At 36.2% G+C, this 17,922-nt stretch overlaps 1 protein-coding gene and 1 long non-coding RNA gene across 20 annotated transcripts in view; one reads left to right on the top strand and one right to left on the bottom strand.

Moving 5' to 3' along the window:
• The window catches only part of ptprk (protein tyrosine phosphatase receptor type K), a 461,736-nt gene that overhangs the window by 42,974 nt on the left and 400,840 nt on the right, over positions 1 to 17,922 (bottom strand). For 8 of the 17 annotated variants that reach the window (XM_062978846.1, XM_062978854.1, XM_062978881.1 and 5 more), the window contains exons 14-17: positions 12,254 to 12,392; positions 11,080 to 11,121; positions 7,122 to 7,151; positions 932 to 1,092 (exon numbers count right to left, since the gene is read on the bottom strand). In XM_062978846.1, the coding sequence (XP_062834916.1) occupies positions 932 to 1,092; positions 7,122 to 7,151; positions 11,080 to 11,121; positions 12,254 to 12,392 (372 nt within the window). The remainder of the gene's footprint in view (positions 1 to 931; positions 1,093 to 7,121; positions 7,152 to 11,079; positions 11,122 to 12,253; positions 12,393 to 17,922) is intronic. The other 9 variants (XM_062978873.1, XM_062978894.1, XM_062978896.1 and 6 more) reach the window with 5 other exon arrangements.
• The window catches only part of LOC134298493 (uncharacterized), a 182,240-nt gene that overhangs the window by 1,850 nt on the left and 162,468 nt on the right, over positions 1 to 17,922 (top strand). The gene's annotated exons all lie outside the window — the stretch shown is intronic.

Here is a 17,922-nt window from a genome sequence, read left to right as displayed (position 1 = left end):
TGAAAGTTTGCAGCCTCACCAATTTGTCCCAAGGAACAATCTGAGTGAAACACAAGTTTTCAGCAATCTCTAGGCCTAAGGACCTAATGAAATAATTCTGATCTACATTAAACTGACACTGCCAATTCGAATAGACCAAATGAATCAATTGCTAAGTATGCTGAAAAGGAGTCAACATTTATGTGAAACCCAATGATTCAATTAGTCTTCCCTTGATTCCCCCACTCTTTCTTTTTCTCAGAAATTAATCCATTCCATTTCAACATCTAATAAATAATTAATTCTTGAAGAAATTAATCAGCACTGACACAAGTAAAGTATAATAAGAGCCTACATTTCCCACAGAGAAATGACAGGTATAAAAGTTGCTTGCCGTTTAGGCATTTCTTTCCCTCTAAGTTCATCTTGATAAGTTTCTAACAGAACTTATAAAAGCATTACATTTCTAGAGTATGCTTCTCAGTATTGTTCATATTGGGACCACTGTACACAGTCAAACACAGATTTTTCCTATCCTCACTGAAAAGAAACCCCCACAATAGCGACTCTGGAATAAAAAAAATTAATCAGAAAAAAAATCAGCATGCTTCCATTTTTCTTGGCACTCTACACATCTTTCAAATTACTCTGTATAATGGCTTATTAATAACACAAAGGTTATATAATTGAGGCAATTTAGGACCAGTTAGCATGTACAAAATGAATGTAAATGCCATCTGGATTCACTATAAGCAGAAGTAAAATAGCTTCCAGCATCAGGTAGAGACATGAAACCTGTAGACCTCAGATCTTGTTGGGTTTCATTTACCATGAGAACTGGACAGCATAAACATCAATGATCATCTATTACAGAGTTTGACAACTTGTAGATAGACCACAATTTCCCCATCATCACAATAAACATTTGAAGCTTTGCTATTATTGTACTTACATCTGGGACTAAAGTTGTGGGAGTCCATAAAGGTGACGGAGAGAGGATCCTCTGCATGCAGGGTGCTCTGATCAGCATAACTTCTATCCATTGCATTTACCATGTGGGTCATTTCTTGTCTAGTGTTTCCCATTGCGTCCTTGCGTTTCTTTGCGAGTTTGCTGCCCAGCCAAAACCCGAAAAAAAAAAGTAACAAAAATGAAAGTCATTGTAATTTTTAAACCATTGAACATTAAAATGTATTAACATGTAATAACAGTTAAGTTATAGTAGCATTAAATCAGCTTGATATTGCACCAATAGCGAACCAACCAAGTTACAAACATGCGATTCCAGCTGATGTTCCTGTTGTAAACTTTGGAGATCTGCAATTCTGAGCATATCTGCTCAAGAAAATTAATCCATGATTGTAATCGCTTTTACTTTGAAGTAGGCTGCAAGAATTCCACTAGGACTCATTTTCAAAGGAAAGCAGGTTTAGGCCCCTTCTACACACAGATGAATAAAACCCCACATTATCTGCTTTGAATTGGAATCTCTGGCAGTGTGGACTCAGATAACCCAGTTCAAAACAGATATTGTGGGATTTTCTGCTTTGATGTTCTGGCTTGTAGGGCTGTGTGGAAGGGCTCGTAGAAATACCACTTTAAGAACCTGTAAGCTGCTTGTTGGATGTTATAAAACAAGGCAGGAATTTTAGGTACTATACATTTATGCTTCTGGGAAAGTTGTGAGCACTGACAATAGTATTCAATGTCTCTAAGAAGCACAAATTTATGCATCTCAGCAATTCAAATATATATTTGCACACCACCACTTTTTATATCTTAATGCAGTATAATATTTATAGTGCTGGAATATTTTAATGTACATATTTGCCTTCCCTTCCCCTTGTACTTTTCTGTACAATTTTGCCAGTGTACACATTTTAGAAATAAAATTATATTTTAAACAAACCAAAACTAGATCATATCAGTTTTAATTATATCCTCCATATCACGTGCGTAAGAAAATTATGAAGTGCTGCCCAAAAGGTCAATCTATATTATATTTACAGTTAGATCATTCATTTTCCAGTTATTTTTAATATCTTCCATGCCATCACTACATTTTAGCCTTTAGAATGTGAAAGTTATATTAACAACTGGAACATGGTTCTGGGTTTAGTGAGGTTACATTATGTATGCAATTCCAGTTACTTTTTTCAGAACACCCCTCAGTCATCTTGCAGCCTGACAAATGGTAAAAGGAACAATATTTCTGCTTCTGTGTAATGACACCATCTCTTTATAAACAAAACAGTTTGGAGAATCTCTCAGGGATTGTACTGTGCAAACACAAAAATCCCTGATATACCAATATTCTTACTATTCTTACTATTAGCACACAGCTATATGCTGTATGGAGGGGGAGAGGCTACAATACCCCCTTAGGATACAAGCATTTGCTGTAGATTGTTCTTTCTGAGTACACACAAAAAATTAAAATGCACATAGGTGGTACTTTACATACAAGAAATGCACTAGGGGATGCTACATGTGTTATTCAAACACAAAGGACCACTCAAGCCAGAGCGCCCCCCCCCTCCCAAAGTATCATATTGCTATAAATACTTTCAGACTAAGTGTCTTATTTTCAACCATACAAATACAAATAATGTGCCATTACAGCAAATAATCACAATAAACAAAGTCTGCAGAAAGCACATAGTAAAATGTTCATTCATAACAGCTACAACTGCAATTTAAAGAAGAACTGAAAAAAACAGAATGTTCTTGGATAAGTAATAAATAGAATAGAGAGGAAAAATAATAATCACCACAGGCAAAAAGGTTATATTTGTAAGACGGAAAGTAGCTGGGCTTTATCTTGCTTAGAAGATGTGTCTACAAGGGAAAAAAATCCTCAAACTTAAACTGCCCAAGGGATGTGCAAACTAAGCGGTGAAGGAAAGACTCCCTAAACATCTTTAAAAGCATTCTGTTCCTAATGGTTTCTCAAGAAAAAAACAGATATGACCCAGACGGCACGGGGACATCAAGGCTCCATCTCTGGGAATGAGAAAACCTTGCCCAATCCAAATGCTGTAGCCCTCATTTACTTGATCACAGGGGTGAATACTCAGACCTTTTTAGCTTCCACGCTGCAGTCTTTTAGAAATGGCCAAGTATTTAACATACAGCAACGGTCTTCCCCAGTTTAATTTGTCATAACCTGTTTTGAGACCCCAACTGGGAGAAAGGTGGGATGATCATAATTGCTCAGGACCTTTTACAATTTTTCCTCAGATGTAGGTACTGTTCCACAGAGATCTTTACTAATGTTGACCAGAAACTTCCTGTCTTTACATTCTTCAGTTTTGTTGCTTTCCTATTCAGAAATACTGACAAATTGCCCTTAATTAATCAGCTTTTGTTCCCAATGAAAGAATGAGTTAGAAGAGTATTAAATCAATGGTTTCTTCCTATTATTTTTTTATCTTCTTTTTATTACAGCAAAACAGCACTATTTCTGTGTAACGAAAGGAGGACACCAAATAATAGGAATAAGCCAGTAATTTAACTCATGCAAAACTGTGAATAAACTAGACTGGAACAAGGGTCAATTAATCAGTAAGCTGTGTTGAATAAAAAAGGAAAAACAGATAAAAAGTGTTCAGTTTAAAGGGACTTTGTTCAAAAACCTTTGTTTCATTATGTGTACTTTGCCTGCTCAAACTGGACAGGTTGGTGGAGCAACACTCTATCAAAAATTTATACAGTAGAGTCTCACTTATCCAAGCCTCGCTTCTCCAAGCTTCTGGATAATCCAAGCCATTTTTGTAGTCAATGTTTTCAATATATTATGATATTTTGGTGCTAAATTCGTAAATACAGTAATTATAACATAACATTACTGCGTATTGAACTACTTTTTCTGTCGAATTTGTTGTATAACATGATGTTTTGGCACTTAATTTGTAAAATCATAACCTAATTTGATGTTTAATAGGCTTTTCCTTAATTCCTCCTTATTATCCAAGATATTCGCTTATCCAAGCTTCTGCCGGCCTGTTTAGCTTGGATAAGTGAGACTCTACTGTACCATAAATCAATGATAACTAAACACTGGAATACAGTGCTTTCAGGGATTCCCAATAAAAAGGGGATCTCTCTGTTTCCCCCCTCCTTTCTCTCTCTCTCTCACACAGATAAACACAAATTACAAGGTTGCTGTATGTTTCCCGGACTGTATGGCCATGTTCCAGAAGTATTCTCTCCTGACGTTTCGCCCACATCTATGGCAGGCACCAACCTCTGAGGATGCCTGCCATAGATGTTGGTGAAATGTCAGGAGAGAATACTTCTGGAACATAGCTATACAGCCCGGAAAACATACAACAACCCTGTGATCACGGCCATTACAAGCTCTAAGTTTAAGGGACAGGAAGCCCACAACATTGAGGTAGTGGCAAGCATAGTGAAAAGTTCAATGCTCACTGCAGATCCCTGTATGTTTACTTAAGTTTTAGCCTATCATTAAACTTGTCTTATATCCTCATCTTCATGTGGGAGCAAAGTCACCATGCAGCATGACTCCAAATACTGGGGAAGCGCCTGCCAAAATTCTTTCAAGATCTTGATATACATTGTGGCATAAGCTTTTGTGATGGTGCCCCACTCCTCACCCACCACAAATTAGTATGGACGTGCAGGTCCTAAATAGTCCTCTTTCTACAATACTTGTCACAGCGCTCTGAGACACTTTCCCCTCAAAATTAACACTGACTCTATTTAGCTGTCAAGGAATTTTACATGTGTAAAAATGGAATGGCAAGAACTAAAAATACACGAGATTTATTGCTGCTCTTTAATCCTGTCACACTCTTCAATGTATTTACAGTTCTGATGGCTCTTTCCCCCTCTTCCGCCCCCATACACTAAAGCTCTCATTTAGACAGCTTCCAATCTTCATACCACCTTTAGAAAGGAAGGAAGGATGGAAACCGAAAAACAACAATTCCCATCTCTTTATTTCAGCAAACCTTCTTTTGAAGCATCACTTCTATAACTCTTCACCCAAATCCTCCAGGATTTTTAGTGTTCTGAAATTCTGCTAGACTAAAAATTGTAACCAGGTTTCTGGTTAAGAAGCAAAACCATGAAAAAAGTAAGTTTTCTTTACAAGGCTGTAGAGATAAAATAAATATAATTATCTGAGGATCTAAGGATGCTTCCAGACAGAAGCAAATAACAAGCAGAAACGGGTTAAAATAACCCGCTTCCACTCCATTTGGTGTCCCCAACCCAAACCCTGGGCTTTCCCTCAGGGGTGGCTACATGGCATTCTGGATCAAACAAAGGTTGACCCGGGATGCCATCCAGCCTCCCTTCAACTTCCAGTTGGGCCCCAAAACTTACCAGAGACAACCTGGCAGCTACAGAGCATACTCCCGAGTCATCCTGGTGCCTCAGAAGATGGGAGGGGTGAGGAGAGAAATCCCCCCCCCCCCACACACACACACATACCATTTCCATGATACGGTCCCGACAGTCAATCCACACAGGGACCTCAGCTAATCATCTTAACAGGTGATTAATTAATGCAGAGTACACTGGTAAAATCTGTTTACTCCACATTAATTCACCCTTAGTGTACTTCCACAAGCCATTACAACAAGCAATGGCAGCAGCTGAACAGGAAGTTTCAAAGCAAACCATTTAATGAGGAGTGCATTTATAGTTTGAAGCTTCTCTGATTAATCTAAAGAGGACTGCAAAATTGATTTGTATGGAAGTAACCTTATGATTTTTACTTTCAAGGTGCAAGCCTTTAGGCTATATCTAAACTGTTTTTTGTGTTGTTTTTGAGATGCCTAAAATAGTGGCAATAGTTATAATAGTTTGAAGGGATCTATCAAAGATTAGATTTGAAGCAAATAAGTGGAAAGCAAAATTAGCCAACACAAAAAAAGCATCCAACCACAATACGGACTTGACTGTACCAAACTGTAGTTGCCTTGAGCCCATGAATCGTTAGTGGTATGCTAGAGCTTAGTAACTATTGGTTGAAGAAAATAATGTTTAACAAGCAAACTGGAATTCATCATAAGAACTTAGATGATGTTAGTCTACAACTGTTCAGTTAAGGTTTGTTTGAAAAGGCGAAAAGCTGGATAGAAAACTGATAAACAAGTTGTGTTTGCTTTCACATTAGCCGTGTGGGAAAAGAAGGGCTAGAAATAAACTTGATTCTCTCAGAAGGAGCATTCTATGGTTTGTCACAAAGGATTTTGCGAGATGAAAATAACCCCATATCCATCCAACTGCTAAAGGAACAGGAGTATGTGTCTTCCTTCCTTCCTTCCTTCCTTCCTTCCTTCCTTCCTTCCTTCCTTCCTTCCTTCCTTCCTTCCTTCCTTCCTTCCTTCCTTCTTTTTTAAGAAAGTATGTAGATCCAGTTTGCTACCTGAAGTGGAAGGGTGGTTCTACAGAATCATATAATACAGCTCAGAACTGGCATAAAAATGCTGGTTCCATACCATATTGTGGTTAGACATAGGTGCTGTCAACTGCCTCAGCAGTGGGATAGACAGCTGAGTATCGACTTCTGTAGGATTCAGACTTTCCTCTGTGTTTTTTTTAACCTGAGGTGCAGTCACATGAAGCCGCTTTCCCCAGATTAAATTGCATCAGCTTGCATACATTGTATAGATTCCCCAAAGCATGATATGACGCTACAATTATCTAAATTGTCTGTGTGGAAGCACCCATATCCTTCCAACTAGGGTTATTATTATATTATATTATTATTATTATTATTATTATTATTATTATTATTATTATTATTATTATTATTATTATTCCCACTTTTTCTCTCCATGAGGAGACTCAAAGCAATTACCCCATTCAAACATTTTTAGAAGAGAGCTTGAGACTGAAAATTAGGTTGCAATGGTATGAAAAGGAATGGAGAAAAATAATAAAATCAAATGGAGAAAAATAAAATCTACATTCATTTAGAATACAATATCCCTTTAAAAATAAAAGCCAAATCCATAAGAGAATGTTTAGCTCCTTAAAAAAGACACATAAACAAACCAAATTGCTTGGACAAATTTGGCAAACAACTTTTTTCGTTTTGTTTGTGGTGAAAAGGGATACTGCATCTTCAAAACATGTAAAGAAGTAAGTCACCCATTTCTACTTACAGGTAGTAGGAGTAAGAATAGTAGCTCCTCCTGGCAAGCAAATCACAGACAGTGGAAAAAGAGAAGCAATGGTGAATGAAAAGCGTGACACTGTCACATTCAATAAAGCAGAGAAATGTGCGTTTTTAAAAATCAAAATTTATGTTGTCTTTGTTAGCTTTACAAATTTGCTCATGCACTGATTAGCCTTATGGTGCCATGCAATTACAAAAAATATGTTAGCATATATAAAAATGATTTCAGTATTAGGAGGAGATCACTAGAGAAAAATGACATGCTGACACTTCATTTATTGCAAAAAAAAATTGGAAATTAAATGGTTTATGTATTTTCAACATGCAGTTCAGCATAAATGTGATGACTGATAAACTCATCTAAATGTCATGACATACAGAACAGCTGTGTACAGGTCTTGTGCTCTCAGTCTTTTCTCTTTCTCTCCTGTCTACTTTCCATTGAAAACTGACAGCTTGCAGTGACCGAGCTGGGTTAACAAACAACTAAGATGGCCACATACATGCATACAGGTGTAAGCATTATTACCAACGTCCTGTATTGCTAGTTTGTCATTGCTCCATCATCTATACAGATGTGTGTGTGTGTACTGTACCTATATGTTTCTATCACACACACTATTTTTTTCATTTTAATTTTAAGACTTGAAATGCTGCTATAGGCATGCTTTGCTTTTTAAAAAATGGGGAGGAAATGGAAGAATATAATGTACATTTGGAAATATTTCAGCAATGATTAAAAACAAAAAGCCCAGTTTTTTGCTGTTCAAGAAATGCAGTATCCCTTTTCTTATGCAGTTTGATTACTTGTAAAATTCTATGACAACTACTAGAGTTTTCATTCAGTTCAACTTCAAATTGGTTTGTACCAAATGATCAGGCAAAGCGTTAAGACACCTCTGATTCATGAACTCAAACAAAACTGTTTACCACTCAGATTATTTTCCCCAAGCATAATTAAATTCATGTGACAAGTATCAAGTATCAAAAGGGATATCACATGATGGAATTGCTAATATGTCTGTAAAGAATGATGATCAATTGCTATTTATAACACCTACAAGTATACTAAACATTGAAAGATTAAGACAAAACATTTTCAACCTTTCTTTATAGTGCATACATGCTGTGGTGTTTACAAGTAAATAAATATATAAGGCATGTTTCCCTAAGTAAGAGGAATATAGATTAATGAAAAAAATCTTAGTCCAAAGGGAACAAACAATCAGTTAAAATCAATTTTGTTCCTGTCCCTCTAAACAGATGAAAATAGGAATTTCAGGGGGATTGATATGCGGAGATCATTATGGAGTGTACGTATGTCTTTGAAAATGGGTCTAATGGTAATTGCAATAGACTGATTCAATATAAGAGATTGTTCCATTCTAGAAATAGATGGTAAGACTGCACTATAACTGGGAAGTGGAATTCCGTAAGGCAAGCCATTTGTGAGATAGACTTCACACATGATTCAAAATTATTTTAACCCTTCCCATATAAAGCAAGTCAGAATTACATTGTGAGGTGGTTTACAACTCCTACAAATTTGGTCTAATTCCTGTACATTCTGATGCTGAAGTGTGCTGACCTCTCAACCAACAGGCAGATATAGAGATAACTGTTGTCAAAGACCAGGAAAGATGGATGGTTACTGATACTCTTTGTAGGGCAATTTCTCCTAGGAGTTGAAGAGGGAATGGAATAGGGGAAAATGACAACTCAGTTAAGCTTAGATGACGAGTCACTGACTCCTTCTTGCTTCTGTGTTTGACTTGGATCTCCTCCAGCTTTTCCGGCATGTTGTTGAAGGAACTTTCAAGCAGCTTTTTTTTTTTTTTTTACATAGTAAGCATAACTTAAGAGCCTGGCTTTAACATGTGTCAGACCAAGTTAATGTTCAGATTTCATGCCAAAAAATAGTCATGTGAATCTCTTTTAAGACAGCTTTAATAAATTTCAACATGGCTGTGTTGTAGTTTTGTAAGTATGTGTTTAAGAAGAAAAAGATGTCCATGGTGACTTTTGTCCAAACACTTATGGAACAAAATTGTCCACATTTATTGAAGAAAGAAGACAAAGAAATTGATGAATCATGTATTATAATAGACACCCAATTAAATTAATGATCATGAAAAATTTCCATACAGTACAGTTTCATTATAAATGGGAATTTCCTCATTGGTTTGAATATGGAATGAGATAGAGCTCTTACACTTGCAGCTATGGAGTAAGCAGCACTGTGTGCTTGTTTCAAGTGCTGGTCATAATAAAAAAACTTTTTTATTTAATTGGCTAATTTATCAACAAACAGAAGAGTCTGTTTAAGATATATGAAGAAAAGTTGTCAGTTCATTCTTCTGTTTGTGGCTAAATTGCACGAAGGCAAGATTTACATGAAATTCTTACCCAATAACCACTCTGAGTCACTCAATGAGGGAGAGAGGGTGGAGCATAAAACAAAGTATATAAATAATTAGGAGACAATTCTAGGCCACTGAAGGAATTGCTCAGTTAACTGAGCATACTCAGAGGATCTAATGGAATCACATTTTAATCTAAATAAATTATTCCCACTGAAATATTCTTATAAAGTATATGCAGGGCTCAGTATTATAAAGGTATGCACACTGCAGCATCACTCAACTTGGTTGTTAAGGTGGCACACAGCTATAAAAATGTTATAAGAGGCAGTTCGGATAGTGTCAATTTCTTACAAGAGTTAACCCTTTAAAACCTCACAACTTTGAGGACCTCCATCCTCATACCAGAGTTTTTTGTTTTTGTTTTTTTAAAAAAAGCCTCCGACAAATTCTGTAATGGGCCTAAAGAGCTTGTGAACTTCTAAATGTTTCTGAACTCCACTTCTCACCAGTTTGTCCATCTTTGAGGAATGATAAAAATAATAGTTCAACAGTTCTCGGAGGGTCAAAGGCTCTCTACCCCTGCTCTATAATTTCTCCACGTGGGATTCAGTTGTAACTTCAAAAACTCAAAAACAGTAAAACATTAAATGGATAGTTGCTGAAATTCACCAGAACTCAACTGACTTCAAGTCAGAGGTGGCAGCAGGGCAAGGCTGCTCCCCAATGTCACCTCAGTCCAATGAAAGGTTTTCTCTAGGGATCCTAAAGAGCTTTGTCATCCTTGATCTAGGCTTGGAATAAGTCCCATACGAAGACAATCCTAAAGAAGTCTGTGGGCTTGTCTCTTTTTTTCTAATTCTGTGAAATTCTGCCCATCATCTGTAACAGCAGTAGGCCTCAAATATTTAGCCCCATATCTCAACATAGAATGAGTAATTTTACTTTTTATTAAACAAAGACATTTAATAGATGTTTGAGAGTATTGGAAAACCACAACAATCATTTCAATATTTAATACTGAGCCAGTATGCCCAGTATTTTGCCCTTTTTGGTATAAAGCTTTTGTTACAGGGGTTGGCATTTCCTGAACATTTCTAGAGTAGGGGAATGCATAAAGGAGGGCCAATGTGAAGGTGCAAGAAATGCTGTGAACTAAGGAACCTAGAAAGGTTCAGTGTATACTTTTAGCAGAGTAGGCAAACAGTAGTATTTTGGACTACAACTCTGGGAATTCCATGGCCAATTACTATTTTTGATGGGGAGATACTTATAATTGTAGTCTAAATATGTATTATTTCAAGGCAAATAGTAAAAGGAGAACTGGGCCTAGTAAACACTAGTAAATACGGCAATTCCTTAAATAAAAATTGAGATTTTGAGGAAAGCTGTATACTGAATTACACTTTGCAACCCTAATGATCAATTATATTATAATACTGATGGTATTCTTGCCATTTTAATCTGACAACAGTATGTATATTTTTTCTTAAGCACAGAGGTACACAACAGGAAAAAAAAGTGAAAGCACTGTTGGGAAAAATCACATATGTATCTAACTAACACAGAACACTACAAGCATACCTAAGGTTTCTAATGCAGACGTTTCTTCTCCATGTTATATATCTCCAGGGCATAATTGTAAAAAGGCAATAAATTAAAAAAAATCTATTGGAAACCATTAAGACATAGATATGAATTTCACGCACAACTGTAATGTTTTGACTTGGTAAAAATGAAGAGAAAAATATATCATTTTAACTTAAAACAGAACTACAGATGTATATTGTCCTTATATTTTTCTGATCTATTAAAAATGAGAAACATTTTAATGCAATTTTGAAGCAAAAACTCTGCAACTCTATGTTGGAGCACATGCTTTGCATGCATAAATTCACAGATTCACTTTTATGATAGCTCCAGTTAAAGAATTACAAAGCACTGAGTGATGAGCTGACTGTCTGTCTATTCAAGTACATAGTTTTGAACTGGATAAACCAGCAGATTATATAAGCCACGTTTTGCATTCAGAAGAAATGGAAGAAATACATGGAAATAGAGGCTTGGGTATTTTTTTTATTAGTAACTTCACTCTTAATCTATGGCATTATAAAAATAATGAAATGTAAAAGTTAAACGTTTGAGCTTTTCTTTTTTAAAAAATAATTAAATACTTCACGATGAAATGTAAACATTATTTTCCTGAGTTACTTATTATTCCAGAAGATGGCGCTATTGCTTTTTGTCATACTGTTGGAACTTATTCTGGGGAAAATATTTTTGTCCAAGTATCACTTATTACATTTTTGCATACATATAACCCAACAGGAGAATTATGGTGATGTAATGCAATTTTAAATACTATTTTCTAATATTCTGTATGTTTCAAATGAAGCTAGTAGAAGCCTAAAATATTTTCCAACTAGCTAGACATAACTACTGAAAATTAATTAAGGCTACTGGAAAGAGCAGGATTGGTCTAAACCTTAAGAAAATAGGATGGCTATGTAAAAAATTAAGATTACTTCAGTTACTTTACTGTATTTGTTCATGCTTTTGCCTGTATACCTTTCACAGCCCTTAGTTAAACAAATTTGATATTACTGGAGGGTATTGGTTTTCCACTCTACAATGCCTTAATCCAAAAATAACAATGTTCTCCTTAAGAAATATTTCCTGAAATGACCTGTGAAAGAATTTCTTTTAAATTACTTGACAGTATCAAATGAAAGGGAAATGACAGATTCGCAATACTTACCTTTTTTTGACAATTAATATGACAAGAAGGAGGAGGAGAATGAAGACTAAAATTCCAGCACTTATTCCGGCTATTTTCACAACACGATCTGTCTGCTTGGCTGGGTCAGGAATTACCTCTGGTTCTTCTGTTGCTGCTGCTGAGAGAAAGAGAATGAAAAGTTATTTGAATTGTTCAAATTGAGAGAAGATTATAATCCGGTTCTGAGGATCATATACTTCTGGCAAGTGGTCTGCACTCAGTCCAACATGTTGGATTAGGAAGGAGAATCCCATGTCAAAAACCCAATTGCTTCACACATTTTCCTTGTTCAAGTGGGAAACAAGTGTGTAGTTTTACTGCCACTTATGTCTAGTAGTAGCAGCAACACAGCCCTAAACAAATAACACTATAGTGGCATTGTTCTATTGACATTACAGAACAATCCTAACATGTCTGATCAAAAGCAGAGTTCAGGGAGACATACTCTTTGAAAAATATGTATAAGAAGAACCAGTGTAGGGTAATCATTTGAGCCATGAGAACCCACTGTGTGACCATGGGCCAGTGGCAAACATTATTCGCCAAGAAATCCCTGATACACACACAATATATCCAAGATGAACTGGTTTGACTGAGTTCTGCTCTTTTCACACGAGTGTGTGTGTGTGTGTATGTATGTATGTGTATATATATATGTGTGTGTGTGTGTGTGTGTGAGAGAGAGAGAGAGAGAGAGAGCAAATTAACTGACTGGTCTTAACTGGAGGGAGAAACACAGCTCAACCAAAGCAAACCAGGCTTGATTAAGTGGGTTATCAGTTACTGAATGTTACTGGTCTGGATGCAATTGTGCTTATATCTCTTGTATAAGGTCATACTTTGAAATCACAAATGATGATTTATTTCATTGCCCCGACTTTGGTTGCTGAAATGTCAATTTTAATTGCAGCTATAACAGAACCCAAATTATGTGCAAGATTAACATTGTCAACATCTTATACAGTTTCGGTTTACAAGTTCAAAAAACAAACAAGAAGAAATTATGCATTGGGCTACATTCCTATGAATGTCACTAAATCAAAACAGAAATATTGTCATTGTTCTCGTAGATTATCCTTCATCTGATAATGGGATTAAGATGCCAGTGCTCATGATGAGCATAACATCTGTATAACAGTTAAACAGAAAACATATGTAGCATAGAAATGTCTTTAAAACAAGGAAGGGGGACATTTCTAAATTCAGTAATAGCTTTACATGTAAAGCTTTCAGAGATACCATGGAGATTCTTGTTCAAAATATGTGGTCAACTAGGACCATTGTAGCTTTGATGGCTTTAATTCCATAGAAGGGCATAGAGTTATACAGTTGCAAGGGATCATAAGGGACATCTAGTGGTGATCTGCCATCTAGACACACAGACAGGTTTCAACAGGGAACACATGCCATCATACCATTACCTGGGTTGAACAAGGAATGTATTAGATTTTGTGTATGTGTGTTGAATGAAAAATGAGTGTAGACACCAACAATTGTACACACTCACATAAAGGCACAGACAATTTGCAAAAACTGACAGAATGAATAATAAATTTGTTCATTATCCAGCTTGCTACTCTACTGCACATAAAAATACAGATTGCATGTTAGAATGTATTTACCATTTGCCATTGAAAACCTAAATGCTAAAATATATTTTAGTGGTACAGTAGCATTAAGATTCAATGTCTCATGAGCCATCCCTCCAGCAACAAACTTTTGAAAGATTAGTTTGCAGATTCCTGAACTATTTGACCTACAACAATCAACGAGGGCACTGTGAGTGGTGCCCCAGCATATGAAAGTCTCATCTGAAAATCATTTTGACATTTTTGAATGAGCATGCTGTTCATCATGTGCAAGACATTTTTCCTTTTCAAAAAAGCTATGTATATCACAGTAATTCAATAGTGAAATTGCTCATTAAAATTTCATCAGGAGCACAACCTAATACCTATACTTATTTTCCAAATTACTAAAGGAATCAAAGGATTCTCTGGTTAATGTTAGGCACAGTCCAGATTCTATGTATGCTGTTTAGATTACAAAATAAAGGTATCATTTGCCCTACTGGGACACACCTCTAGCCAATTTAACCGAATAAATTAGCATCCTCAATATTTCTAACACAAGAACGAGCAGAGCTCAAAAACAGGGCTTTGGCCAACATTGTCTTGAGATTCAGAAATTTTCTGCCAAAACCTCAGTTTTAATATTCTACAGTCCATCATAACAAAAACCCCATACTCTTTCTAAATCAGGCCAAAATATTTTACCTAGTGTTGAATAAAAATACCATCACCACCAAAGCTATTGCTGCTACATTTGGAAGTGGAAAACGGGATCTCCTATAATTTGGGGAAAAGGATTTCTCTCTCTGTCATTCTGCTAAATCACAAAAGTAACTGTTATGTGATAATAAGCACTAAGCTGAACTGGGGTAGTGTTGCATCCCTGCAGTAGGCAAGTCTTCCTTGTGTAGAGGCACTTTGAAATGGGATAAACAGATATTATTTGATCATAAATTCTGGGGCAGTTGGGCATCAAGCATTATTACTGCTTCTTTTAAATGGGTAAAGGATAAAGATGACTATCCTTCTTTGAAACCTGTAACAGTTCACATTGAATGGGCGATCAAAATAAAGCTAGTGGGATTAAACAGAAGTTATAGTTATAGAGTAGTCTACAGATCTGTTCCAAGTGAGACAGCTTAGTAAAATCTGTTCAGAACATCTACAATGACTAGACTGAAGGATTCAAGCCAGTGTTGATCTGATTAAAATTGATAAAAATAACATCTTTCATATACGAGAGTGTTCATCTGCAAACTTAAATGAACATATATTTTCAGTTGTGAAATCCAAGATCTCAAGATAAAAATTTTGTCTATACTACAGTGATGTTGAATAAGCCAATTAAATGTTCAAATCTCAGAGCCTTAGTTTCTTTTTTTTAAAGACATTTCAAACACATGATAATGATATAAATCCAAAGTTAATACAAAGTATTCACTAGGAATACAATAATGTCTTAAAACAATAGTTTCCGTGTCAAATTTGGGTGGCTGTCAAAAATTCTCCAAAAGTAGCCTCTATATTTACCTAACTAATTAAAATGCAAGCAAGCAATAGTTATTGACGATGATGACAACAACGTCTTAACCACTTCTTCCTATGGATCAAGGCAGGGAACAACAAATGAAAGTGCATAATTAAAAATATATAATCAGCAAAAAGATTACAACATCAATTAAAAAGGAATACATATAAAAAGCAGTAATTCATAATTTAAAAACCATCTGGATAGGCCTGACAGAAGATATTGGTCTTTAATGGTGTTTTAAACACAAACTCCATACCCAGATGTCAAGTCTCTTCTCATTCCACAATTTGGGGGTGATTGATGACAATGTCTTCTGGTTAACAGTTGCCAGTCTGGTCCTGGCTGACTGAAGTGAGTATCCCCCAGAAGACCTAAGTGTACAGGGTGGATTATGCAGGAGATGGTTACCTCAATGGTAACCTGAACCCAAACTATACCAGACTTTTTATGTGACAGCTAACGCTTTGTATTTTGTCAGGAAACTAATTGGCAGCCAGTGGAGTGATTCCAATGTAAATGTAATATGATCACTCCTAAAAGCACCAGTAACCAATAGGCCCGGGCTGTGACACAGGCTGGTGAGCAGCCAGCTGCAGCCAGCTGCAACAAATCACTCTGACCAAGAGGTCATGAGTTCGAGGCCAGCTCGGAGCCTGTGTTTGTCTTTGTTCTATGTAAGGCATTGAATGTTTGCCTTATATGTGTAATGTGATCCTCCCTAAGTCCCCTTCGGGGTGAGAAGGGCGGAATATAAATACTGCAAATAAATAAATAAATAAATAAATGCCAGCCAATAATGCTGCAATGTCATTATAAATTATAAATTAGGCCTCTTACCTTCAGCCTAAATCCCAACATGCATTAGGATTCTAAAATACCTCATGGCAATGCTGCAAGGTCCATATATACCAGTAAAGCCTGAACAACCTCTATAGTGCTGTCAAACCCCCCAGTGTTTTACCAATCTATATTCCGCAACCATTTCCATTATAAAATGTTTCACATTTATTATACTTATTTTCTTTGCTGCAACTTTTTGAGAGGTTGATGGATAATGGACCCACTGATAACCAAGTCATGGACTGGATACAAAGAAATCTTGGAAAATTCTTCTGAGTTTGATGAATATCTCTCATTTAACCAAACAATGACAGCATTCCACTGTATAGGTTAGGGGCAGATATATTTGTCCCCTTTCACTTTTCACATGTTTCAATATAACAACAACAGCAACAACAACAACAACTTTATTTTTATATCACGTCTCCATCTCCCCACAGGGACTTGGGGCGGCTAATATGGGGCCATGCCCAGGTAATCACAATAAAACAGGATTAAATACACACAGAACAAAACAATATGTTATAAGATATCACATAAGTAGTTTAATAGAGTCCAACTATATGCAATTTTAATGGTGGAAGGGCCTAGAGTTTGTTGGAAAGTATATTGAAACAAAAAGCATCATAAAGATAAGTGATCTCTCAAACCAATTTTCTAATCAGATTGTGCAAAGCAGCAGTCAGATAATTAAAAAGCCACCAAATTATGATCATTCTCCTAGATCACTGTTAAAACTATTATTATAAAATGGGGAAAAGTATAAGATAAACTGTCCTCCTGTGCTATGGCAAAAATATGGTGCAGTTTCAGAGTTGGGGTTTTTGGGCATATTAACACTTTCAATTGTATCCAACCCAATTCCAGGTTTTAACACAACTAAAGGAGAAATGGCAGGATCACAGCAGATGCTTGAAGCTGAATTACTGGGTTCTAGAAAACTGCTGAAATAAATCAACATTTATTTATTTACTTACTTTATTTTCATCTTGTTTTTCTACCCACAGGGACTCAAGACAGTTACACGACACAATACAATAGAATTTGGCTCTCCCTCCCTTTTTACTTTATGTCATTTAGACGCTATGTCTGTGTTATTTTTGAAAGATTTGTATATTTCTTGATAACCAATACTAATACTAAGCAAAATTTGCTCCAATTCAATTTTAATTAATAGAAGCAATAATGTTCTAGGATACTCAAGTATATTTTTTTCTACCAGTCTTGAGTGTGAGTTTTGGAGAAAGGGTAGAAATGATTGCGCAGACAGACTACAAGCAGTGGCCTAATACTTTTGCTCAAATGATCCATTGGAACTTGTGCCACAAATACCATCTGCCTGTGACAAAGAACTGGTGGGATCACAAGCTGGAAAAGGTTACAGAAAATGAAGATGTCAAACTACTCTGGGACTTCTGAATTCGGACTGACAGAGTTTGGAGCACAATATTCCTGACCTCACGATTGTGTTAAAAAACAAAGTATGGATCATCGATGTTGCAATCCCAGGCGATAGCAGGATTGAAGAGAAACAACTGGAAAAGCTGACATGATAAGAGGATTTAAAGATCAAACTGCAAAGACTTTGGCACAAGCCAGTAAAGGTGGTCCCAATGGTGATTGGCACATTAATGCAGTGCCTAGAGACCTTGGTCTGCATTTAAACACAATCGGCAATGACAAAATTACCATCTGTCAGCTGCAAA

The sequence above is a fragment of the Anolis carolinensis genome, chromosome 1 (assembly GCF_035594765.1).
Source record: "Anolis carolinensis isolate JA03-04 chromosome 1, rAnoCar3.1.pri, whole genome shotgun sequence".
NCBI classification, from domain to species: Eukaryota; Metazoa; Chordata; class Lepidosauria; order Squamata; family Dactyloidae; genus Anolis; species Anolis carolinensis.
Note: the sequence above shows the minus strand (reverse complement) of the source record. Positions and strands in the feature narration are given on the sequence as shown.